Consider the following 22,528-nt stretch of genomic DNA (forward strand, 5'->3'; position numbering starts at 1 on the left):
TAAATAAATAATAACATTGGTGTAAAAACGTCCGTTACAAATTTTGTTCAGTATTTCTTTACATAATTTGTGAACAGTCCATGCTTGAGTTAGGTGAGGTTAAACTAGGGGTATATAATAATAAATAAAAGTGAAAAATATCTGAATATAATTTTGGAATTCGTCACACTGACAGCTGTAACTTTGGTACTAGTGCTCAGATCTCTATGAAATTTGGAAAAAATAATCTTAAAAGTATATACTTTAAGAAAATGCAATAGAAAATGTCGATTTTTCCTTCCCACACAAGTGTATATAACCCCTTAAAATTTCCTTCTTTGACCTTCTACTACGAGCTGACGCCTGTGGTCTCATTTTGAAGAGAGACACAATCAAGGCAAGAAGATTAGGTTGGGACATTTTCGAGCCCGCATTAACATCTTCAATAATAAGTGAGGCTTGCACTCATATATCACTTACATTTTGGAAGTCTCGTTTGGACGTTATTTTAAACAGCTTTTAGAAGCTCGACAAATGGCATGATGTCGACGTGATTATTGATGATGAATGTGAGTGAACACTCTCAACAACTCAATCACAAACATTAGAATGGCGTTACTGATGCCCTTACTACAGCACATTGCTGGTAGGTGCTGTCGATAATTATAGAGTGGTGAGCGACCACAATCAAGCCGATTTGGCGCTATTTGCCATTTTTTTATTTTATGTACATGACTTACTCACGAGCTGTACTGACTTTGAAGAAACAGTCACTTCAGCTAAGAATCTATTCGAGATTTTCCGATTGATTGATTTTAGACTTGAAGAATCCTCTTCTTTCCATGAATACTATATTCACGTCCCTATAACTGGAGATATTCGTCTTGCCCTCGTTCACCACAAGAACTAACGGCGCGGGTGTCAAGGCCAATGATATGCCGATGATACGCCAGCAGCTGTACACTCTTATAGAAGATGGTACCTTCTCTGCTTAGTTCTACAGCTCGAATTATTTTCTCCAGAAGTTGGTTGAAAAACACAGCCGTATTAGTTTTGGGGGGTACCAATTCAGCCATTGCGGCATAAAGGCAGCTCCTTCTCGTGCTGTCAAAAGCAGCTTTGAAATTGACGAAAACGTATTGCGTGTTGATTTTCTTTTCACGAGTCTTTTACAAGAAGATGATGATGAATATCTGGTCGGTTGTTGATTTGCCAGGTCTAAAGCCACACTGATAAGGTCCAATAAGCTTGCCGACAGTCGGCTTTACTATTTTACACAATACGGTCGATAGAATTTTAAAAGCGATGTTGAGGAGGAGGTTGTTTGTGGATTGAGCAAAGCAGACTTAAATTCCAATCATTGGGCATGCTTTCGTTCGACCATATTTTACAAAGAAGCTGATGCATGCTCCTTATCACTTCTTCGCCGTCGTGTTTGAATAGCTCGGCCAGCATTCCATCGGCCCCCGCCGCTTTGTTGTTTTTCAGGCGGGTAATTGCTATTCGAACTTCTTCATAGTCAAGCAATAGAACGTCTGCTCCATAGTCATCGATTGGGGAACCGGGTACGCCTTCACTGCCATTCAGCAAAAAGAGAAGTGTTCTCTCCATAATTTTAGTATGCTCTGGACATCTGTTGCTAGATCACTTTTGCGAGTTCAACAAGAGTATGCTCCGGTTTTGAAACCTTCTGTTAGTCGCCGAATCTTTTCGTATAAGTTTAGAGCATTACTCCGGCCAGCTTGTCAAGTTCTTCATATTCACGCATTCGGCCTCTCTTATGGTTTCGGTAACAGCTGTACGTAAGGAGCTTTAAATGCCGTCTGGCACTGGAGACGTGTCTTCCTCTATCACAACATGATCACGAAGACACCTGGCTGTGAAAATGTCTATGCTGGAATCTAGTACTACAGATAACCATATTTCGGCCCAGGGCGAAGACGATCAACCGCAACCTATTTGGGAATGTTTCCTTGTGTAGGCTGAATTTACCGACTGTTATGCCAAAAATACCTTCTTTGCCCACCCTGGCGCTTAAGTCGCTAAGCTCGATTTTGACATCGTGGCGAAAGGAGCTCCTATAGGTGCGCTCCAAGCGCTCATAGAAGACATTTTTGGTGACATCGTTCCTTCTCTTCCTTCGGGCCGTGGCCGCTTTGATGAGGATTCTGGCTAGACGTTCATCCACTGGGGTGAATGACAGTAATCGGCGATGGAGTCTCTCTCCCACGACGAATCCCACACCGAATGTGAGCTCCTTTATATGGCCACTGTAGTGAATGCCACAAGAACCTTCTCCCTTCAGTCCTTATCCCGTTTTTTTAGTTTTTTTATACAAATAAATTAATAAACAAATATCTACCATTTTTGTCGTCTACTTTTTGGCATATTTTTATTTGTCGCTGTTTTGATTGCCGGATTTCTAAATAAATTTCGAGATTTTGATTGTCGGCATTACGTTTACACCCCGATAAAAAAATTTTCACATGTCGGCCTTTTGATTTTTTGTTTTGTGATTTGTTGGTGTTTTGATTTGTTGGTATTTTGATTTAGTTGCATTTTAATATTTTGTGGGTATTTGGATTTGTCGGCATTTCAAACTTCGTTATTTTAAGTGTATTCCAATAAAGATAGGCGAATACCACATTCGATGGAATGATGAGTTGTATGAAATTTACGACGACATTGACATAGTTCAGCGAATTGAAACACCGGCTACGCTGGCTGGATCATGGCATCCGAATGGATGAAAATATTCCGCTCTGAAAGTTCGACGCAGTACCCGCCGGCGGAAGCAGAGGAAGAGGAAGACCTCCACTCCGTTGGAAAGACCAAGTGTAAAAGGACCTGTCTTCGCTTGGAATATCCAATTGGCTCTACGAAGCGAAAAGAAGAAACGCCTGGCGCGCTGTTGTTAACTCGGCTATAACCACGTAAGCGTTTCTACTCCAGCGAAAATGAAGGGTCTCACGTATGTGTGGAAATATTTTGTGTTTCAATCAAAATCTCGAAATTTAGAGTTCCAACAAGATACCGACAATTCAAAATATTGAAATTTTAAAATAAGTTACAAAATTTAATAAAAAGAAAGGTAAATAATGTTCCTAGATCCCACAGTAGAAGACACCACTATCCGAATGTTAAATTTTTGAATTGTAGTTGAGTAATTCAAAACAAAAAAATACTATGAGTTTTTTTGTTTTTGTGCTTCGTTAAGAAAGTAGGCAAGTTCCCATTATTTATATGAAAGAAAATTATATGACTATTTGCAATAACTATAAAATCAAAATAAAACAACAATCTGCAAAATCCTTAAATAACATCGGCATCAGAACAGAACACATGACTGAACAAGAAAAACTTCATATCGAAAATTTTATAAGAAAATACTCAACTTTATTTGCTGACCTAAACGAAAAGCTTATATTTACAACCATCGGAAAAGGTGTAATTGGAACTACAACCGAAAGGCCAATATATTCGGCTTATTACCCATATCCTATTTCCCTGAAAGATGAAGTGAAAAACAAATACATGAACTTCTTGATAATAACATAATTCGACCTTCATGGTCTCCTTATAACTCTCCGTTATGGATAGTACAAAAGAAAATTGACGCTTTAGGAAAGATAAAATATGGACTCGTTATTGATTATGGTTATCCCATACCCGACATCAGTACCGTACTTTCAGAACTAGGGAAAAGTAAATTATTTTCCGTCATAGACCTTAAAATTGTATTTTATCAAATACCTCTAAAAGAGAACGAGAAAAAGCGGCTTTCTCCGTAAGACACGGAAAATACGAATTCACGAGACTACTATTCGATCTCAAAAATGCACCATCAATTTTTCAACGTTCACTCGACCATATTTTCCGTGAGCACATAGGGAAAATATGCTACGTACAATATATAGTACATTGACATAATCGAATTTAGTGCAGATACTGAATCCCATTTCCAAAATATCAAAATATATATATTTTGAACTTTACTTTCTTGAAAACAGAAGTCGAATTCCTTAGTTTTATTGTATTCCCAAATGGTATACGAACCAACCCAAAAAAGTAGAGGCATTTAAAAACTTTCCCTGTCCAAGAACTATAAAAGATTACGCCAAATTGACGAAACCCTTGACATCCCTTTTCAGGAGGAAGGAAGGACATACGAGGTGTGTTCAAAAAGTGTCGCGAATTTTGTGTTTTTTCAAAAATTATTTTTTTATTCATGAATATCTATTTTGTCCCCTTCAAAGTAACCCCCATGAGATATTATACACTTGTGCCAACGGTTTTTCCAATCTTCGAAGCACTTCAAAAAATCATTTTTTTTATCTTCTTCAGCTCCTCCTTCGATGCCGTCTTTATCTCGTCAAGAGAAGCGTAACGTCGTCCTTTCATGGGCCTCTCCAGTTTAGGGAACAAGAAAAAGTCACAGGGGGCCAGATCTGGGGAATACGGTGGTTGCGGCATCATTAGTGTGTTGTTTTTGGCCAAAAAGTCGACGATGTGTTATCGTGGTGCAAAAGCCAATTTTTGTTCTCCCACAAATCCGGGCGTTTCTGGCGGATTGCTTCGCCCAAATTGCGCATAACTTGCAGGTAATATTCCTTATTGACCGTTCTTCCCTGTGGCAAGAACTCATGATACACCACTCCCCTGCAATCGAAGAAAACTGTCAGTTACGATTCGCGATACTTTTTGAACACATCTCGTATATCCAAAAGGCTTTCTAGTAGGAAATACATTAACCTTTATGAAGAAGCCATCGATGCATTCCAAAAAGTAAAAAAATCTCTTTTGTCAGAAGACGTTATGCTATCTTATCCCGCTTATAATAAGGAATTTCACATAACGACGGACGCATCAAAATACGAAATTGGCGCAGTATTAACACAGGAATTTATTTCGAGGACACTTAGTAAAACAGAGGAAGCATACGCCGCTAACCAGAGAGAAATGCTAGCTATTAGTTGGGCTCTGAAATACCTTCGAAACTACCTGTACGGGACTGACAAAGTAAAGATCTTTACGGACCATCAGCCATTAACATATGCCTTTTCCAACAAAAATTCTAATTCTAAAATGAAGCGATGGAAATAAATTTTGGAGGAATACCATAACGTACTACAATACAAACCCGGAACTATGAATAAAGCTGCAGATGCTTTATCTTGTCCCTATCGCAATTCACATATTAACTCTACGATGTTCACCCAAAATAGCGACGAGGGCTTCTCACAGAATTTAATACCATTTGGCAATCTACCACTTAACGTATTCAAAAGCCAAATCATTTTCAATGTAGGAAATAATACTGACCATAAGTTTGAAATTCCATTCCCAACCTATCATTGTCAGACTGTAACTGACGTAACTTTCAACGAAGAAAAATTAGCCAATATCCTTAAATCATATTTGAACCCATCGGTGACTAATGACCTCATGACAGACGAACGAACACTAGGTATAATACAAATGATTTTTGCCCATCATTTCAACAGATACAAAATACAGTTCACAAGAAAGTTAGCGAGAGATTTAACAAATACAGCCGATCAATATAAAGAAATTAGGGGTATTCTCTTGCTCTTGCAAGATTGCAAATTGCAAAAATACTACACCGAAATATACAAGGGCACGAGAGCACCCATTGCAGAATCTAGTGATATATGAGCGACTGATTCAGTCAATTTATTGTAAATGACTATTGTGCATGTCTATTGTGAATTGGCGCACCTTCTGCATGCATTTTTAACAAAAAAACTGTAGCAAAACTTTATAATTTAAATAGAAATTATAAAATCTAATTAAAATTTACCTTTCTCAACAGTTTAACGACGTAATATGTCTTTATGTAAAATGGCAACTACAACAGGGTTGCAATTTTATTTTTGCGTGACATTGCACGCTAATATACATGGGTTTTGGTCTGACATATTTCACAGCCCTTGCAAATATTTTTCTGCGTGTGTTTGTTGTTGTGCCGTTGTAAATTTGCAATGCTTGCACCGTGCACCGGGTTTTGCAAAAGCAAGAGAATACCCCTATTATTAATGAACACAATCGTACCCACCGAAATAGCCAAGAAAATAAATTGCAAATTTATATATTTATTTTCCACAAATGAGAGCCAAGATTAAAAAAATCGTGAAACAGTGCAGAGTATGTAAGTTTAATAAATACGACCGTCACCCTCATAAACACGCTATTCAAAGCACAAAAATACCTGAATACCCCGGACATATTGTCCATAAAGACATATACCACACAAACAAACAGCTCATTCTTACCGCCATAGATAAATTTTTGAAATATGTTCTTATTAAACTAATTAATTCACGAGCGGCAGAGAATCTGAAACAACCTCTTAGAGACATCATAACTTGGGAATACCAAAAGTTATTAAATTCGACAATGAAAATTCATTTAATTCCAGCCCAATCACATTCATGCTGACTAATCAATTCAGTATAGAGATTCACAAAGCTCCACCCTATAAAAGCTGTTCAATCGGTCAAGTTGAGAGATTTAACCTTTCTCTTACCGAAATAATACGTCGCCTCAAATCAGAAAATACGCATGAATCATTTGAGGATCTCCTAGACAAATCAATTTTTGAATACAACAACTTAATCCATTCAAGAACCGGTAAAAAACCTCTCGAGCTTTCCTTTGGCCACAGAACAATAATCGATCGCCAACAAATAGAAATAAATAGGCAAGAAAACGTTAGAGGCTACGAGAAAAACAAGACTGCAACCATCATAATAAAAACAAAACGAGCATGAAGAATTGCGACATAGGTGACAAAATTTATGGAAATATAACTAAAAGGTTTGGAAATAAACTAACTCCACGATATAAAGAGGGAATAGTCGCTAAAAACTTTAACAGTACTGTCCTCACCAAATCAGGTAAAACTGTTCATAAAAATTTAATTAAAAACTGCTTTAAATAAAAAGCTGAAAATATAACATAACGAAAAAATGCAAAAATAATATGCATCATAATTAGAAAAAAACGTTAGAGTAAATAAGGTACGACGAAAAGTGCCGTGTCGCAGCGGAGAGAAAACAGGTTGCCTACCTTGCAACGTTACGAGCAACCACAATACGTGCGGGATGGGATAGAGTTGAAGAGGGAAGCGAGACGCATTTGCAGAAAAAAAGTAAGAGGGCGAAATGCGTGAGTATGAAGAGCTTGATAAACTGGGCGAAAAAATGCGGCGGCTTACAGAAGGTTTCAAGACCGGAGCATACTCTTGTAGAACCCCAAAGGTGATCTAGTCATCGATGCCCAGAACATACTTAAATTATGGAGGGAACACTTCTTCAGCCTGCTGAATAGCAGTGAACGTACAACGCCAGGAGAAGGCGAACCCGATTCCCCAATCGATGACGATGGAGTAGATGTTGCATTGCCCGACCATGAAGAAGTTCGAATAGCAATTACCCGCCTGAAGAACAACAAAGCGGCGGGGACCGATGGATTGCCGGCCGAGCTATTCAAAAACGTCGGCGAAGAACTTATAAGAAGCATGCATTAGCTTCTTTGCAAAATATGGTCGGACGAAAGCATGCCCAACGATTGGAATTTAAGTGCGCTATGCCCAATCCATAAAAAGGAGAGCCCACAATCTGCGCCAACTAACGTGGTATTAGCCTCCTCAAGATCGCATATAAGGTTCTGCCGAGCGTATTGTGTGAGAGATTAAAGCCCACCGTCAACAAACTGATTGGACCTTATCAGTGTGGCTTTAGACCTGGAAAATCAACAACCGACCAGATATTCACCATGCGCCAAATCTTGGAAAAGACCCGTGAAAGGAGAATCGACACACACCACCTCTTCGTCGATTTCAAAACTGCTTTCGACAGCACGAAAAGGAGCTGCCTTTATGCCGCGATGTCTGAATTTGGTATCCCATCAAAGTTAATACGGCTGTGTAAACTGACGTTGAGCAGCACGAAAAGCTCCGTCAGAATCGGGAAGGACCTCTCCGAGCCGTTCGATACCAAACGATGTTTCAGACAAGGCGATTCCCTATCGTGCGACCTTTTTAATCTGCTTCTGGAGAAAATAGTTCGAGCTGCAGAACTAAATCGAGCAGGTACAGTTGGTATTGATATCATCGGCCACAACACCTGCGCCGTTAGTTCTGCTTTCTCCAGACTGAACAAGGAAGCAACGCAAATGGGTCTGGCAGTGAACGAGAGCAAGACGAAATATCTCCTGTCATCAAACAAACATTCGTCGCATTCGCGACTTGGCTCTCACGTCACTGTTGACAGTCATAACTTAGAAGTTGTAGATAATTTCGTCTATCTTGGAACCAGTGTAAACACTACCAACAATGTCAGTCTGGAAATCCAACGTAGGATAACTCTTGCCAACATTTGCTACTTCAGACTGCGTAGGCAATTCAGAAGTAAAGTCCTCTATCGACGAACAAAAACCAAACTCTATAAGTCACTCATAATTCCCGTCCTGCTATATGGTGCAGAGGCCTGGATGATGACATCAACTGTCGTCGAAAATTGCGATAAAATCGCTGAATTGGTCGAAAGAGACCGGCATAGTAGTCATCAAACCGTTATAAACCATTTGAAGAAGCTTGGAGTCACTAAGAAGCTCGATGTATGGGTGCCACACGAATTGATTCAATAAAAATACCGCAAGACTTTTTTGACAACATAATATACATAATTTATTATAACTAGCTGACCCGGCAAACGTTGTTTTGCCATGTATATTACATATTTCTAGGAAACATTTTTTTATTTCAATAAAAATAACTATCTACTATTAAGTGTGCGGGGATGTACTTATAATCGAAAGCATTATTAACAATGAAAGTGTGCTTTATTTAAGTTAATAAATTAATCCTTATTAAAGTAACGAATATATTTTAAATTACAATTTTTGATATCTTTCTAAATATCAAAACTAATTATTCATATTATCCTGGCAATTGAAAAAAAAAATTTATCTCTTAGTGCAATAGAGTGTACAATATTCTTAGTTAGCCCGTCTTTAGCCAACACAAACAAACTGGAGGATTTTCCCACGCGAGAACATGCCACATAGAGTTGTCCGTGGGAAAATAATGGTGTTTCCAAATCTAAGCCACATACAGACAATGTCTGGCCTTGTGACTTATTGATCGTCATAGCGAATGCCAATCTAATGGGGAATTGAGTGCGTTTGAATTCAATTGGCGCATCTGTAGTAATCATAGGGATTCGTGGCAGCAACACATTTTCGCCTTGAAACTTGCCATTCAAGATGATGGCTTCAATGACGTTTTTCATTAATTTTTTAATGACTAACCGCGTGCCATTACACAGCCCTGGTGGGTTTAAATTGCGAAGCAGAATAATCGGAGATCCAACCTTCAATTGTAAATGATGTAGTGGCATGTCTATCAAATCCAATGAATTTAAAAACTCAATTGGATAATTCACAGTCTCGTTGGTATCGCAAACTGCATCGATAGATTTGTATGACACCAAGTCCCCAGGCAACAACTGTTGAATCTTTAAATTGAACACATTGACGTCCACATTTTTAGCTGCCAAAATCGCTCTTTCTGCCAGCCCCTTACGATTTGCATATTGTGTGTGTACGTCGGGAAATATGTGATCGATGAGAGTATTTTGCGAGTCGATGATTGTGCAGAAGTCCGTCTGTAATTTGATGCATCCAGTATTTTCATGTACATCAACTTTCCCATCACCAATATCTAACAGTTGTTTAGAGAAATTTTCGGCCGATGGATCCTGAAGCATTTGAACGCGCATGTTCACCGTCAGTTGTACTCTTTCAACATTGCGCCATAGTCGCGATGATTTTAAGCAAGCATAAATTTCATCAGCGTACGTTGAACGTGGAATAAGGGAAGTGTTTGTCTAAAATCACCAGAAAGTAGTAACAAAGTGTCCAAATAGTTTATCATTGTTTTTTATATCCTTTAATGTCCTATCTAATGCCTCAAGCTAATGTTTGTGTGCCATAGTGCATTCATCCCAAATAATAATTTTACATTGTTTCAGCACTATGGCCATAGACGATTGTTTTTTTATGTTGCACACTGCATCTGGATTATTTTGAATGTTCAACGGCAGCTTAAATGCTGAATGAGCTGTTCTGCCTCCATCTAATAAAGTTGCTGCAATGCCAGAAGATGCAACGGCAAATGCGATGTCATTTTTTGATCGTATCTCAGCCAGAAGTAACGAAATAAGGAATGTTTTGTCAGTTCCACCTGGTTCATCCAAAAAAAAAGAATCCTCCTTTTCCTGCCGAAACTGCCATCATGATGCGCTCGTAAATAATTTTTTGTTCATCATTCAGTAGTGGAACATTGCGACTAACAATGCCTGCCAGTTCTACAGTATCGTACTGTAGTTCACGATTGATATTTGTGTTGAGTAAATCAGATGCACATCGATTCGGTGAGCTCATACCGAAATGACTGATTGGCAAATTCGCAATAGCAATGCAAAGATCCTCGATAGCAATCAATGCTTCATTGTACATTGCATCACTGAATGATATCATTAGGTCATTGCACCTTGTACGATGTCGATACAATATATCATCAGTCATTGAATCTTTGTGATTATCCCATAACATTTGTGCTCGGGCCGGAAAACATGTAGTCAGTACTATAGCAAATAGTAGACGAATTTGTGATCCTGTGCAGTTTAATGTTGCTTCAGCAAGCGTACTGTCCCAATGATTGTCGTCTTCTAGCAAGCCTAGAGCAAGGCATGCATCTTTATACGTAGGATACTGTTGTCCATCTACCTTACGTATATCTTGAAATGACAATGGCCCGGTGACATTAACCAACAATAGTCGCAGGTAAAAGCCCTCAGTCTGCCTTGGATTGACTGTATATACACGACCCAAAGTATTTGATTTAAATAAACCAGGGTGCGCATCAACTGGTGTCCCTTGCTTGCGGGGTATCCATTTTCTTTTTTGAGCCCATGTAAAATACCGTGGAACTTCAGAGTAGAGAAGTGTTTGTGCGAAGGCACCAAAAGCATCGGCACGATTGCACAGTTCAAAAAATTCGGTCAGCGTAGTTTTTGGTGGATTTATAGCACGATCAAGCACTGTATCGTTCGTGAAATATACGCGCTGGCCGTCTTCAAGGTGGATAGCTAAATGGATAACTACTGGATCCCGTTCATGAATTGGGAAACCGAAACTACGCCAGACAGCTTCATTGGAACTGACATACCGGCCAATTTGGTAATTCGTAACTTCATCATTTTGATTCAACGGAGGAGAATGTACATTAATATTTTCAATTCTAAATACAGCCATATCACTCCCTTTATTCACATACATATTTGCAAATATATTTGATACTCTTCACCGAACTGCATGACTCAACATTAATATGAGCATTGAATGTTTTGCTTAGCAGAGGTGAATATGGTACCACCCAACGATTGTCAATGTCGGTGTCTGCGTTGCTGATAGTTTTAATGAAAGATTGTCCGCCATTTTCGGTACTTCTTCGACGATATATTGGATATCCGTCAACATGTGTGACCGTATCGTTAGGAAAATCTTTAGGAAAACGCTTTGTACATTTTCCGTCTACCATGCAAGGTGATGAACGATTCAGATTTCCGCACGGACTATGAATCATGTTTGCAGCAACAATATCAAACAGTAATTGATCAGTAGACGGATATGGAATCTCTGCAGAAATCAAACTGTCGATGTTTCCAGCACGTATTTTGTCGACCAACCAAATTAAAATGTGAGCATGAGGTAATCCACGCTTTTGCCACTCAACTGAATACATCCAGCAACGTGTGGAGCCAAACACATGCAATTTTGTAATAAAGTTGATTAAAGACTTTAATTTTTGTTTAAACACACGTGCTGTAATATCATGACGATGTATTGCATTTCGTCCTGGTAATAACAACGATGTAATTTCCTGCCATTTTGGATTACATGTAAAAGTGATGAAAAGACACGGTCGTCCATATTCACGAAAGTCATGTCATCCTGAATATATTCTTGCATGTGACGTGGACTACCTGCGTACGATAATGGTAAGATAACAGAGTTACCGATTTCGGCAGTGTCAGCATTGTTCGCAACAGCATCTCGTAAGTGAATATATTCTTCCGTACGCAGCTTCTGTTGATTATATCGCAAGTATCGTAGTCGTTCACTTTCTATCTTCACATACATGTCGACTGTAAATTGTTGGCAAAGCTCCCGACATCGAAAAATGATGTTGTCTCGACCGCGTCTAATCATCAAATGATATGAATAAAAATCCTTGGAGCTAACGTTCTTATTTGTTATGGCTCCTGTAATAATATATATTTAAATTAATTGAAGATTTATTCTTTAATAACCAAATAATTATGTTCTTAATAATAAAAGAATTACCTGTTACGGCATCTCGTTGTTTAATATTTACGCAATATCCGTCTTGTCCCTTCCAGAAAATTAGTGGATATTGGAGAGCGTCATATGAACAATGGGTATCACTGATGAACTGAAGATCATTATTTCTTCTTCGAATCACAATTTGTCGCGTAGATGTACGGTCGCCAACCATGATTCCAGCAACGTCGTCAACAACAGGTGCGTTGAATCTACGTCAGTGTTGTCCAACGTGACTGTGTGCACGTTATGCTTGTGTTGGTTATTCTGGCGTCAACTGATCGCAAAATTCTTCTTTGCTTGCCTACGAAGTTGAATACAGTAGCACAATCGTGCTTTCACAGACACTTGTCGCGACATGTTGGTGTGAGGTGTCTGGCACTGTTCGTGCGCTACTGTGCGCATAGGCCGTGGACAACGCTGATCTACGTATACGTTGATGACAATTGCGTGATTGTCACTTTGTAGCTTGGGCATGTGTGATTTGAATAACTTTAATAATTCATTGTGCTCATTTAACAGAGCGTCCAGCTCGCTGACGATACGCCTGGCAAAAGCTGAATTGAGATTATGGTAGTCGCAACGTGCATCCACGCGATTGGCGAGTGCACGTTCGGAGTTCTCGCCACCCATGAAGTAGATTTGTAAAAATTTATGAGATATGTTTGACATTGGCAGCAATGAACCCACTTTGTGATATACTTGGCCTTTGATTTTGAACGTGGAAGTAAATTGTTGGCCGTTTGCAGCAATATTATTAACTATTTCTGTTGAACCAAACGATGTCATTTGGAAACATGAATTAAATGTGCGAATTGCCTAGAATCGACGTGATTTTTTCAGAGTCGAAAGCTGATTAGTCTTCAGAATTAATCGGTCGAGTCGTTTCAGAGTTATTTCAAAAAAATCGATTTTTGCGATTTCTTTCGTCAACGATTTCTCGCAAGAAAATTGATCGATTTTGACCCGGTTTGCGGTAATCGGCGTAGTTTTGTGAGGTTGAGTGCTGATTAGTTTATGGAATTGATCGAATAGCCGTTTAGAAGTTATTCCCAAAAAAACACTTTTGAAATAAATTTTGATTGCTTTTTTTTTGAGTTTTCTCGAAATCTACCGATCCGAATCGGCTCAAAAATTTAGAAAATATAAATTAAGTGAAATTCTTTGAAATGCCGTTGGGTAGGGTTGAATCGCTTGATCCGTTGAAAAGTTATAAGCGGGTCCAATAACTTCAACAACCAAAAACTTCCCGATTTTAGAAAATTTTAAATTTTCTTCGCGGAAAGTTAAAAAAATTTAGGGATGGACCACCCTTAACATTTAGGAGGATGAAAAATAGATGTTGTCCGATTCTCTAGCCGATATGCACGCTAAGATTCACGAAAATCGGTCGAGCGGTTTCAGAGGAGTTCAATAACGTACACCGTGACACGAGAATTTTATATATTAGATATATGTTTTATGTACATATATCTTTTTGATAGTGTGTACTTGTTACGTTCATTAGATTTCGACATATACATATCGCTCATTTGCTGCAAGACCGGCATAAGTCAAAAAAATCGATTCTCCAGAAAACGCGTTTAAAGTTTTCAACTGACTACAACCTTACACGGTGACTCCAACCTTACACCTCTTCTCAAGCGGAGCATATAAGAGGTATTCATATGAATTTTTCACTCAACATGAAGTATGATATAACGAACAATTCTTCAGCATTAACTCAAAAATCACGTTTTTTGATTTATGCCGGTCTTGCAGCAAATGAGCGATATGTAAGTACTTTATAAGTGCAGGTATCAAGATGCGTACGTAAAAAAAACAAAAACAATGGTAGGAAGTTTCACGATCAGATTAAATAAATTACTATTAGATAAGGGAAAATTTTTTTGTTCTGTTTTTAGTAAAAATTCGAAAAACTCGATAGGATCTTAATTGCACAAGATGAAAAGAGGGGTGAAACGTATCAAAAAATAAATGAAAAATATTCCGTTTCGATCCGAGGGGCAAGGAAGATTTTTGAATACTTCAAGAGAAGGAATACATGGAAGATTCAATACGGTGAAGATCCAAAGTCCAAAATTTCTATACACGCTCAGCGACTTGTACGAAGAAAAGCTCATGAAAACCCTGAAATTTTATCGCGGGAGTTGGTCAAAAGTTTGGTTTGGATGTTTCCATTAGTACTATACTAAAACTATGTCGGAAAAAATAACCCATGTTTTCCATTTGTTCGATTTGTATGTATTATCAAACATTGACCTCAAAATAGAACTTGTCATTCCTTACCATTGGTGGGGGGAAATGAAACGTCTTAACTCGAGGGAGAATATATTCATTCTGATTTTATTTCGTATTTTTCTTGCTTATATACAAATTTTAAAACTATCTTAAATAACTAAATATATGTGTATGTGTGTATGTTTGTATGTATTGCAGCATAATGTTTATTGCTGCTTGACATGGGGTTATTTTCAAGTGTACACTTTAATACGTGTGTGTGTTTAATATTATCTCTTCTCTAAATTTATGACTTGTGTCCCATATATTTTTATTATTATTAAATAGATGCACATTGCATTTAAATAAATGTGGTTGTTTATGTACAAGTTAAAAAACGTTTAGTTATTTTTATTAAAAAAATGTTTTCTGGGAGCTATGCTCTTTTTTTTGGGAGCAATGCTCATTTACTGAATTCTGTGTAAGAATTGAATTTTACAATTATTTTCGCTTAACTCTAAACCAACGTTTGCCGCTGCAACGGGTATTGAGTTTTCTGACGCCGCGCTTCCCATAGGTTGGCACTTTGCTGACGCTGCGCTTCCCACTCCCTTCCCAGGTTGCTACTACACGTGTCGCACTCTCAGCGATTTAGTGGTGTCATAAAGGGTGATTTTTTAAGAGCTTGATAACTTTTTTTTAAAAAAAACGCATAAAATTTGCAAAATCTCATCGGTTCTTTATTTGAAACGTTAGATTGGTTCATGACATTTACTTTTTGAAGTTAATTTCATTTAAATGTTGACCGCGGCTGCGTCTTAGGTGGTCCATTCGGAAAGTCCAATTTTGGGCAACTTTTTCGAGCATTTTGGCCGGAATAGCCCGAATTTCTTCGGAAATGTTGTCTTCCAGAGCTGGAATAGTTGCTGGCTTATTTCTGTAGACTTTAGACTTGACGTAGCCCCACAAAAAATAGTCTAAAGGCGTTAAATCGCATGATCTTGGTGGCCAACTTACGGGTCCATTTCTTGAGATGAATTGTTGTCCGAAGTTTTCCCTCAAAATGGCCATAGAATCGCGAGCTGTGTGGCATGTAGCGCCATCTTGTTGAAACCACATGTCAACCAAGTTCAGTTCTTCCATTTTTGGCAACAAAAAGTTTGTTAGCATCGAACGATAGCGATCGCCATTCACCGTAACGTTGCGTCCAACAGCATCTTTGAAAAAATACGGTCCAATGATTCCACCAGCGTACAAACCACACCAAACAGTGCATTTTTCGGGATGCATGGGCAGTTCTTGAACGGCTTCTGGTTGCTCTTCACCCCAAATGCGGCAATTTTGCTTATTTACGTAGCCATTCAACCAGAAATGAGCCTCATCGCTGAACAAAATTTGTCGGACGTAAAGCGCGAAACACATTTCGAACCGAACACTGATTTTGGTAATAAAATTCAATGATTTGCAAGCGTTGCTCGTTAGTAAGTCTATTCATGATGAAATGTCAAAGCATACTGAGCATCTTTCTCTTTGACACCATGTCTGAAATCCCACGTGATCTGTCAAATACTAATGCATGAAAATCCTAACCTCAAAAAAATCACCCGTTATTATATTACTTTGCATCATACAATATTAGTGCATCATATGATACTTTTTGAATGTGTGGGGTGCTAACTTACATACGTATGTATGTATGTATGTTTGAAAATAGATATTTATTTTTAATTGTATTTCGGCTTTGCTGATAAGTATGCATGTTCAATGATATTTGAGCACCATTCGAGTATGAAAAAAAAGGACTATAGTTTGCAAAACAATATCAAAATATGCCAACCACATTTTGAGATAAAACAATTTGGTCCGATGAATTTTAATTCGAACTAAGGTGTTAAAAAACATGAAATCGGGTGGGTTGTAAACCTTCTGATCGCTTAAAACCACAGTGCATACAATCATCAGTGAAGCATGGAGGATGTTCTCTCATGGTTTGGGGCTATTTCTCAAAATTTGGTATAAGTAGTATATTTTAAATGCGGAAAAAGTGAACTGAACTGGCCTGGCCAGCTTAGTCACCGGATTTTAATCCAATTCAGCGGTTGTGGTTAATTTTTGATTCCAAAATACCAAAAAGCAGCCTTACAAACTTAGGGTAATTTTTCTTAGAGACGAAGCATCAATTTGACATTATTCTAATGAAAATATTAGAAAATTTAGTTCAAGGCTTGCCAAAATTGAGTAATTTAGAATAAAGAAGGCAATATTAATTACTAAATCTACTTTTAAATCAAAATTTTTGTATTTTTTTCGAAATTAATACTTTCATTTGACCACTTCTGTTTAAGGGTCTTTTTTTTTAAGTGGAACAAAATTTGTACTTTACTATTCCGTGAAAAAGATATATTAAATTTTAATTTGTTACTTAAATACCTTAAACAGATATTTATGTTTATTAGTTTTTCGGCTTTGTTGATAAGTAAGCATATTCAATGATATATAATGAAATGAAATGATTATTTAAAAAATTAATGGACAGTATATCATTTCACGATCTTAAGTAAAGGGTGATTTTTTAAGAGCTTGATAACTTTTTTTTAAAAAAAAACGCATAAAATTTGCAAAATCTCATCGGTTCTTTATTTGAAACGTTAGATTGGTTCATGACATTTACTTTTTGAAGATAATTTCATTTAAATGTTGACCGCGGCTGCGTCTTAGGTGGTCCATTCGGAAAGTCCAATTTTGGGCAACTTTTTCGAGCATTTCGGCCGGAATAGCCCGAATTTCTTCGGAAATGTTGTCTTCCAAAGCTGGAATAGTTGCTGGCTTATTTCTGTAGACTTTAGACTTGACGTAGCCCCACAAAAAATAGTCTAAAGGCGTTAAATCGCATGATCTTGGTGGCCAACTTACGGGTCCATTTCTTGAGATGAATTGTTGTCCGAAGTTTTCCCTCAAAATGGCCATAGAATCGCGAGCTGTGTGGCATGTAGCGCCATCTTGTTGAAACCACATGTCAACCAAGTTCAGTTCTTCCATTTTTGGCAACAAAAAGTTTGTTAGCATCGAACGATAGCGATCGCCATTCACCGTAACGTTGCGTCCAACAGCATCTTTGAAAAAATACGGTCCAATGATTCCACCAGCGTACAAACCACACCAAACAGTGCATTTTTCGGGATGCATGGGCAGTTCTTGAACGGCTTCTGGTTGCTCTTCACCCCAAATGCGGCAATTTTGCTTATTTACGTAGCCATTCAACCAGAAATGAGCCTCATCGCTGAACAAAACACGCGCGCGAAACACATTTCGAACCGAACACTGATTTTGGTAATAAAATTCAATGATTTGCAAGCGTTGCTCGTTAGTAAGTCTATTCATGATGAAATGTCAAAGCATACTGAGCATCTTTCTCTTTGACACCATGTCTGAAATCCCACGTGATCTGTCAAATACTAATGCATGAAAATCCTAACCTCAAAAAAATCACCCGTTATTATAAATTTCTTAACTTATCTTATTTAAGATAACGAACATGTCAATTTGGAATATTCACCCGGGCGGGCAAAAGTAACTACTGTTGTATGTATTTTGTTGGTAGACATCCCATCCTTTTCTTCATCTTGGCTTTGGTTTCATCGTCAACATCTTTAATTTTCACGTCTTTATTTAGCTCTTTGTCAGGTGGATCAGAGTCCAGTTGAGTTTGCAGTATTTTCTCATTGTGTTTTTAACCAAAGTAATCGATATAAAATCCTTTGGAGCAATGGACACGGTCGGATATATTTTATCAATTTGTGTATAGATGACTTTGGAACAGTTAATTACATCTTCCTTGCTGGTATAGATGTGATAATGTTTTTCCTTAACTTGGTGCTGCATTTTAGCAGCTTCGCGAGCTATACTTTTTGTCTGATTTTCATAGTATGCAAAACCTTTTCTTTTTTGTGCTCTTTCGGCAATTGTGTTAGTTTATATATTAACTGAACTTCCTCTTACTTCTTATATGATTCAGCATTATCTTCCAAATGTGGTCGATATCAGCTTCGTCCTCATCTTCAAATGATTTAATCTGGACTTCACTTTCCTAAATTTCTCCAAAATGTGAGCCTGCTGGAAGAGATAGATGACAAGGTACCAATTCAATTGGTTTTTCCTCAGTTATTGAAGATTCATGAAAAAAGGATTCTTCTACTTTATTTTCCTTTTTGTTTTCCTCTATTACTAGAAATAAGTTGACATGTTATTTAACAAAAATATTAAAAACTAAAAACAAAACACATTCAGCAATAGACAAACTCATTTGAAAGTTAGTGAGCTATATAAAACGAACTTGAAATGTAAGAGACTGACATACGATGAAAAAATTATATTTTTGATTCTTTTAATTTAATCTCATTTACGCTATAATTGAAATAATGTTTTATTTAATTTTGGTTGTAAGAGAAACACGAAGCTTAGTGGCGTTATTACTTTAAAAACAATAAAATCCGCCGCTGTTGTATATATAAGCATAGAAAAGCTAGTTTATGTTTTACTCATTAAACGTAACAAATTAAAAACTAAAATTATAATTAGATAATATAATTTAATTCACTTATGCTTACTAAAGACATAAAAAAAAGAAAATTGAAGAAAATCCCGAACGAATTGAAAAGTCCGAAACAAATTTGAGAAAGTATAGTGGTAAGCTTTGCGTGGCCATGAGTGCATGTATGTTTATGTTTATAAATTTTTTCTCTTTTTTCTCTGCTTCTGATTGACATTAGATTATGTTAAGCAATCCTGCTATAACTTGATTAAGTATAAAGGGTATTGCTGGAAATTGATGCAAGTAAATATTTTATTTATTATTTGTGGACATATTTTGTTTTACAGAACGATAGGCATTTAGCGGAAATCAATAATTCGTTATATAATATTACCAAACTCTTTTGTCTGTTAGCGATATTTCCGGTTTTACCGGAAAATTAACCAAATATTAAATCAGTTTGGACCGTTTTTTTCTTCTTTATTCGAATAGATTTTTGGCAAATATTATTTTTTTTACCATACTGAACTCATTTATCTCCTTTTTTATTTAAATTTATTGTTCTCTTTTGTACATAAGTATGTATGTATTATATGTTTTGGACTACACTTTGGGATATTTGCTACTGCACAGCACACAAGGTTTTTGTTTAATTCAAAAACCCCAAAGTGCCTTCCACTACGGCTCGAAAAACCAATGTTTCTTTCATTCCTCTTTGCCACTTACGATCGCACTTAAAAATTCCGCACTTCAAATAAAAAGAAAATATGCAAAGGGTCGGTGTACTGTTACCGTTAACCTTAATATGTGCGGATCCGATAAAATATTAACTACTGATACTCGGAGGTGTGCTATCGGAACGAAATCCAGGAAAAGAGGACGGCTTTGCCCTCTGTCTTTTTGATTGTTGTAGAGTGGTGAGTTGTATCCTCTAGAGGTGTGATGGCTGCAAAGGTGGTGTATGTTCGTCTGTGGTGTCTTCATGTGCGGATCGTGTTGGTGCTGTATATTGTCGTTCACTGTCTAACTTTGAGGAGGAAACGTTAATTATCTAGCCAATGGCCATATTCTTTTAAGCAGAGTTGTTTCGAATGACCCGTAGAACATTTCCCGTATAATACCTGTATATATTAGTATACATGAAACTAAATCAACCAGGTAGATCAAAGTGAAAACATAAGTAAATTACGGATAACTTATTGTCCTAGAGTTGTTTATGACTTATGTATATAAAATAAATTTAAATTTTGAGCATATTATAAACTCTTGCATCTACCATGTTATATGTATCACAAATATGGAACAGTTGACAACTTCAGATAAGGCTGGAAGCTTTCCCAGGTTTATTAAATAATTTTTGGCATATAATGCAAAAACATTGATCACAAATTCTTATGAAACAATACTGTAAAGGCTAATTCAAATATAACTTTGGCTTCGCTGTGCTTCACAATTTGATTTATGAGATAAGTTTGATGTATTCCTTTATATGAGAAAGTTCACTGAAGGAGTTTTCGAGGAGAAGCAATGAAGGCGAATCAAAATTTTAGGCAACCCTTATTTTTTAGGCTTTGACAAGTCTTTTTAAATAATTACTTATTTCTTTTGTTTCGATTTTATGATGATAAAATCATGAAGGCAGTCTTCCGACCGGGTTGATTTTTTAGAGGTCGGCTGGGTGGGGAATGCTTTTGCTGTATGGTGTATGGGATAATATGTTTTCGGATGGTTTATGAATGGTATAGTGTTATGTATTGTGTGTTGCGTGGTGAGTGCTGTAGGAATGTGAATGGAGGTTTAGTTGGCCAAATCTGTTAAGATGAAAATTACAAAACAAGAAATACTGTATATCAGAGAAGCAGGTAAAAACATAGTGTTATCTGACATATTATATGCCTTGGTTCGATGTGAAAATATAAACTTTCAAGCAAAGCGACGAAAATTGTATTAATTGTATCAGCCATATTTGTTTCTCCAAGAATCTGATGAGGAAGCATGTCATATCCATTAACCCAGGAGCTTCGCTAAGCCTCCTTGATACAACTGAGGTAAATTAAATAATTTTGCAATAGAAGGGTAGTAGCGAATCATTCAACTATAATCTGATCTAATATTATCATTTTCTGACATAAAGTAGAGATACCACAAGTATTTTTTAATTTGAAAGATCCTGTTGCAAATTTGTAAGAATTTATTTTTTTGAATAAATTCACTGATTTTACTCCGTGAGTAAGTAATTTTTGTAAAAACAATTTATTAATTTAATAATAATTTCAGTATTTAATTTAAAAAAATACTATTTTATATATGGTTTCTAAAGAAACATTTATACAATTCTATTTTTTTAATTACAGGAAGATGATTTAATTGCCACAGTCGAAGAAAGCTCTTTTTATCAACGTCGTTATGGGAAATATTTTGATATGGTTATTGTAAATAATGATTTTGACAGCACATTTCAGCAAGTTGTGAAAGTACTCGACGAAATGAGTCATGAGGAACAGTGGGTCCCTGTAAATTGGATATACTAAATCGAATTATATAATCTGCATTAAATAATCTTAATTTTCTTAAATTCTTTGAATATACACGTATTGGTTCATTAGCACCTAACTGAATACTGTATTACTATTATCATCCATTAAATTTATTTCAAAATATTTTTAAATAAAAAATGTTGTGAGGGGTGAGGATTACCTTTTTATGGCATAATTTAATAAGCCTCTTTCAATTTTGATAGGTACATAAAAAGACAGTTAACTCTCTACTTGTTTTAACCCTTCACGGCATAAGATATAAAATAGAAGTATATGGTGTACTAGTTTATTTTCGACCAGGGATAATGGGATGCCCAACTTATTCCAGTGTGAGAGCGCCTCAAAATAAGCGTTTTTTATAACATTTTCCATTATGGCCAGATCTAACAAAATAAAAATTTTGGGCATTTTAAATTAAAACACCCAACATTGAGTACGAATAAAAATTACTATGTAGTGGTTATTTATTATATGGAGAAACTATTTAAATCTTTTTAAAGTATATTAGAAGAACTGAATTTTGAACTTTTAATACGCAATAAAAGGATTTCAGCTTTTTAGCTCTTAATCAATAATGGTTTTTTATAAATTTCCATCGTAAATAATACTATGATGCATCACACTACAAAACGTTTCATCAAATACTTTTAAATTTCATAAATTTATTTAATTTTCATTTCTTAACATTTTTTATAAGTGGTCTTGAACGATGCAACAAATCCCTCCGTTTTCATATTTTATTGGTAAGATTTCAGTCTGGCCATCGCCCGTTTCCAATTGCTAAACGTCAAAACCTCCGTAATCCAGTCAACTGTCAAAGTTTAGGTGGTTT

The 22,528-nt window shown here is 36.7% G+C and overlaps 1 protein-coding gene across 5 annotated transcripts in view; it reads left to right on the forward strand.

Moving 5' to 3' along the window:
* LOC105225273 (protein PALS2) overlaps positions 1 to 21,879 on the forward strand; it is a 195,094-nt gene extending 173,215 nt beyond the window's left edge. For 4 of the 5 annotated variants that reach the window (XM_049462593.1, XM_049462595.1, XM_049462589.1 and 1 more), the window contains one exon: positions 21,514 to 21,879. In XM_049462593.1, the coding sequence (XP_049318550.1) occupies positions 21,514 to 21,690 (177 nt within the window). In that variant the 3' untranslated portion in view covers positions 21,691 to 21,879. Of the gene's footprint in view, positions 1 to 12,467; positions 12,540 to 21,513 lie in introns of those variants that run through there. The other variant, XM_049462592.1, reaches the window with a different exon arrangement.
* Positions 21,880 to 22,528: the final 649 nt, after the last annotated feature.

This window comes from Bactrocera dorsalis, chromosome 1 (assembly GCF_023373825.1).
Source record: "Bactrocera dorsalis isolate Fly_Bdor chromosome 1, ASM2337382v1, whole genome shotgun sequence".
Classification (NCBI taxonomy): Eukaryota; Metazoa; Arthropoda; class Insecta; order Diptera; family Tephritidae; genus Bactrocera; species Bactrocera dorsalis.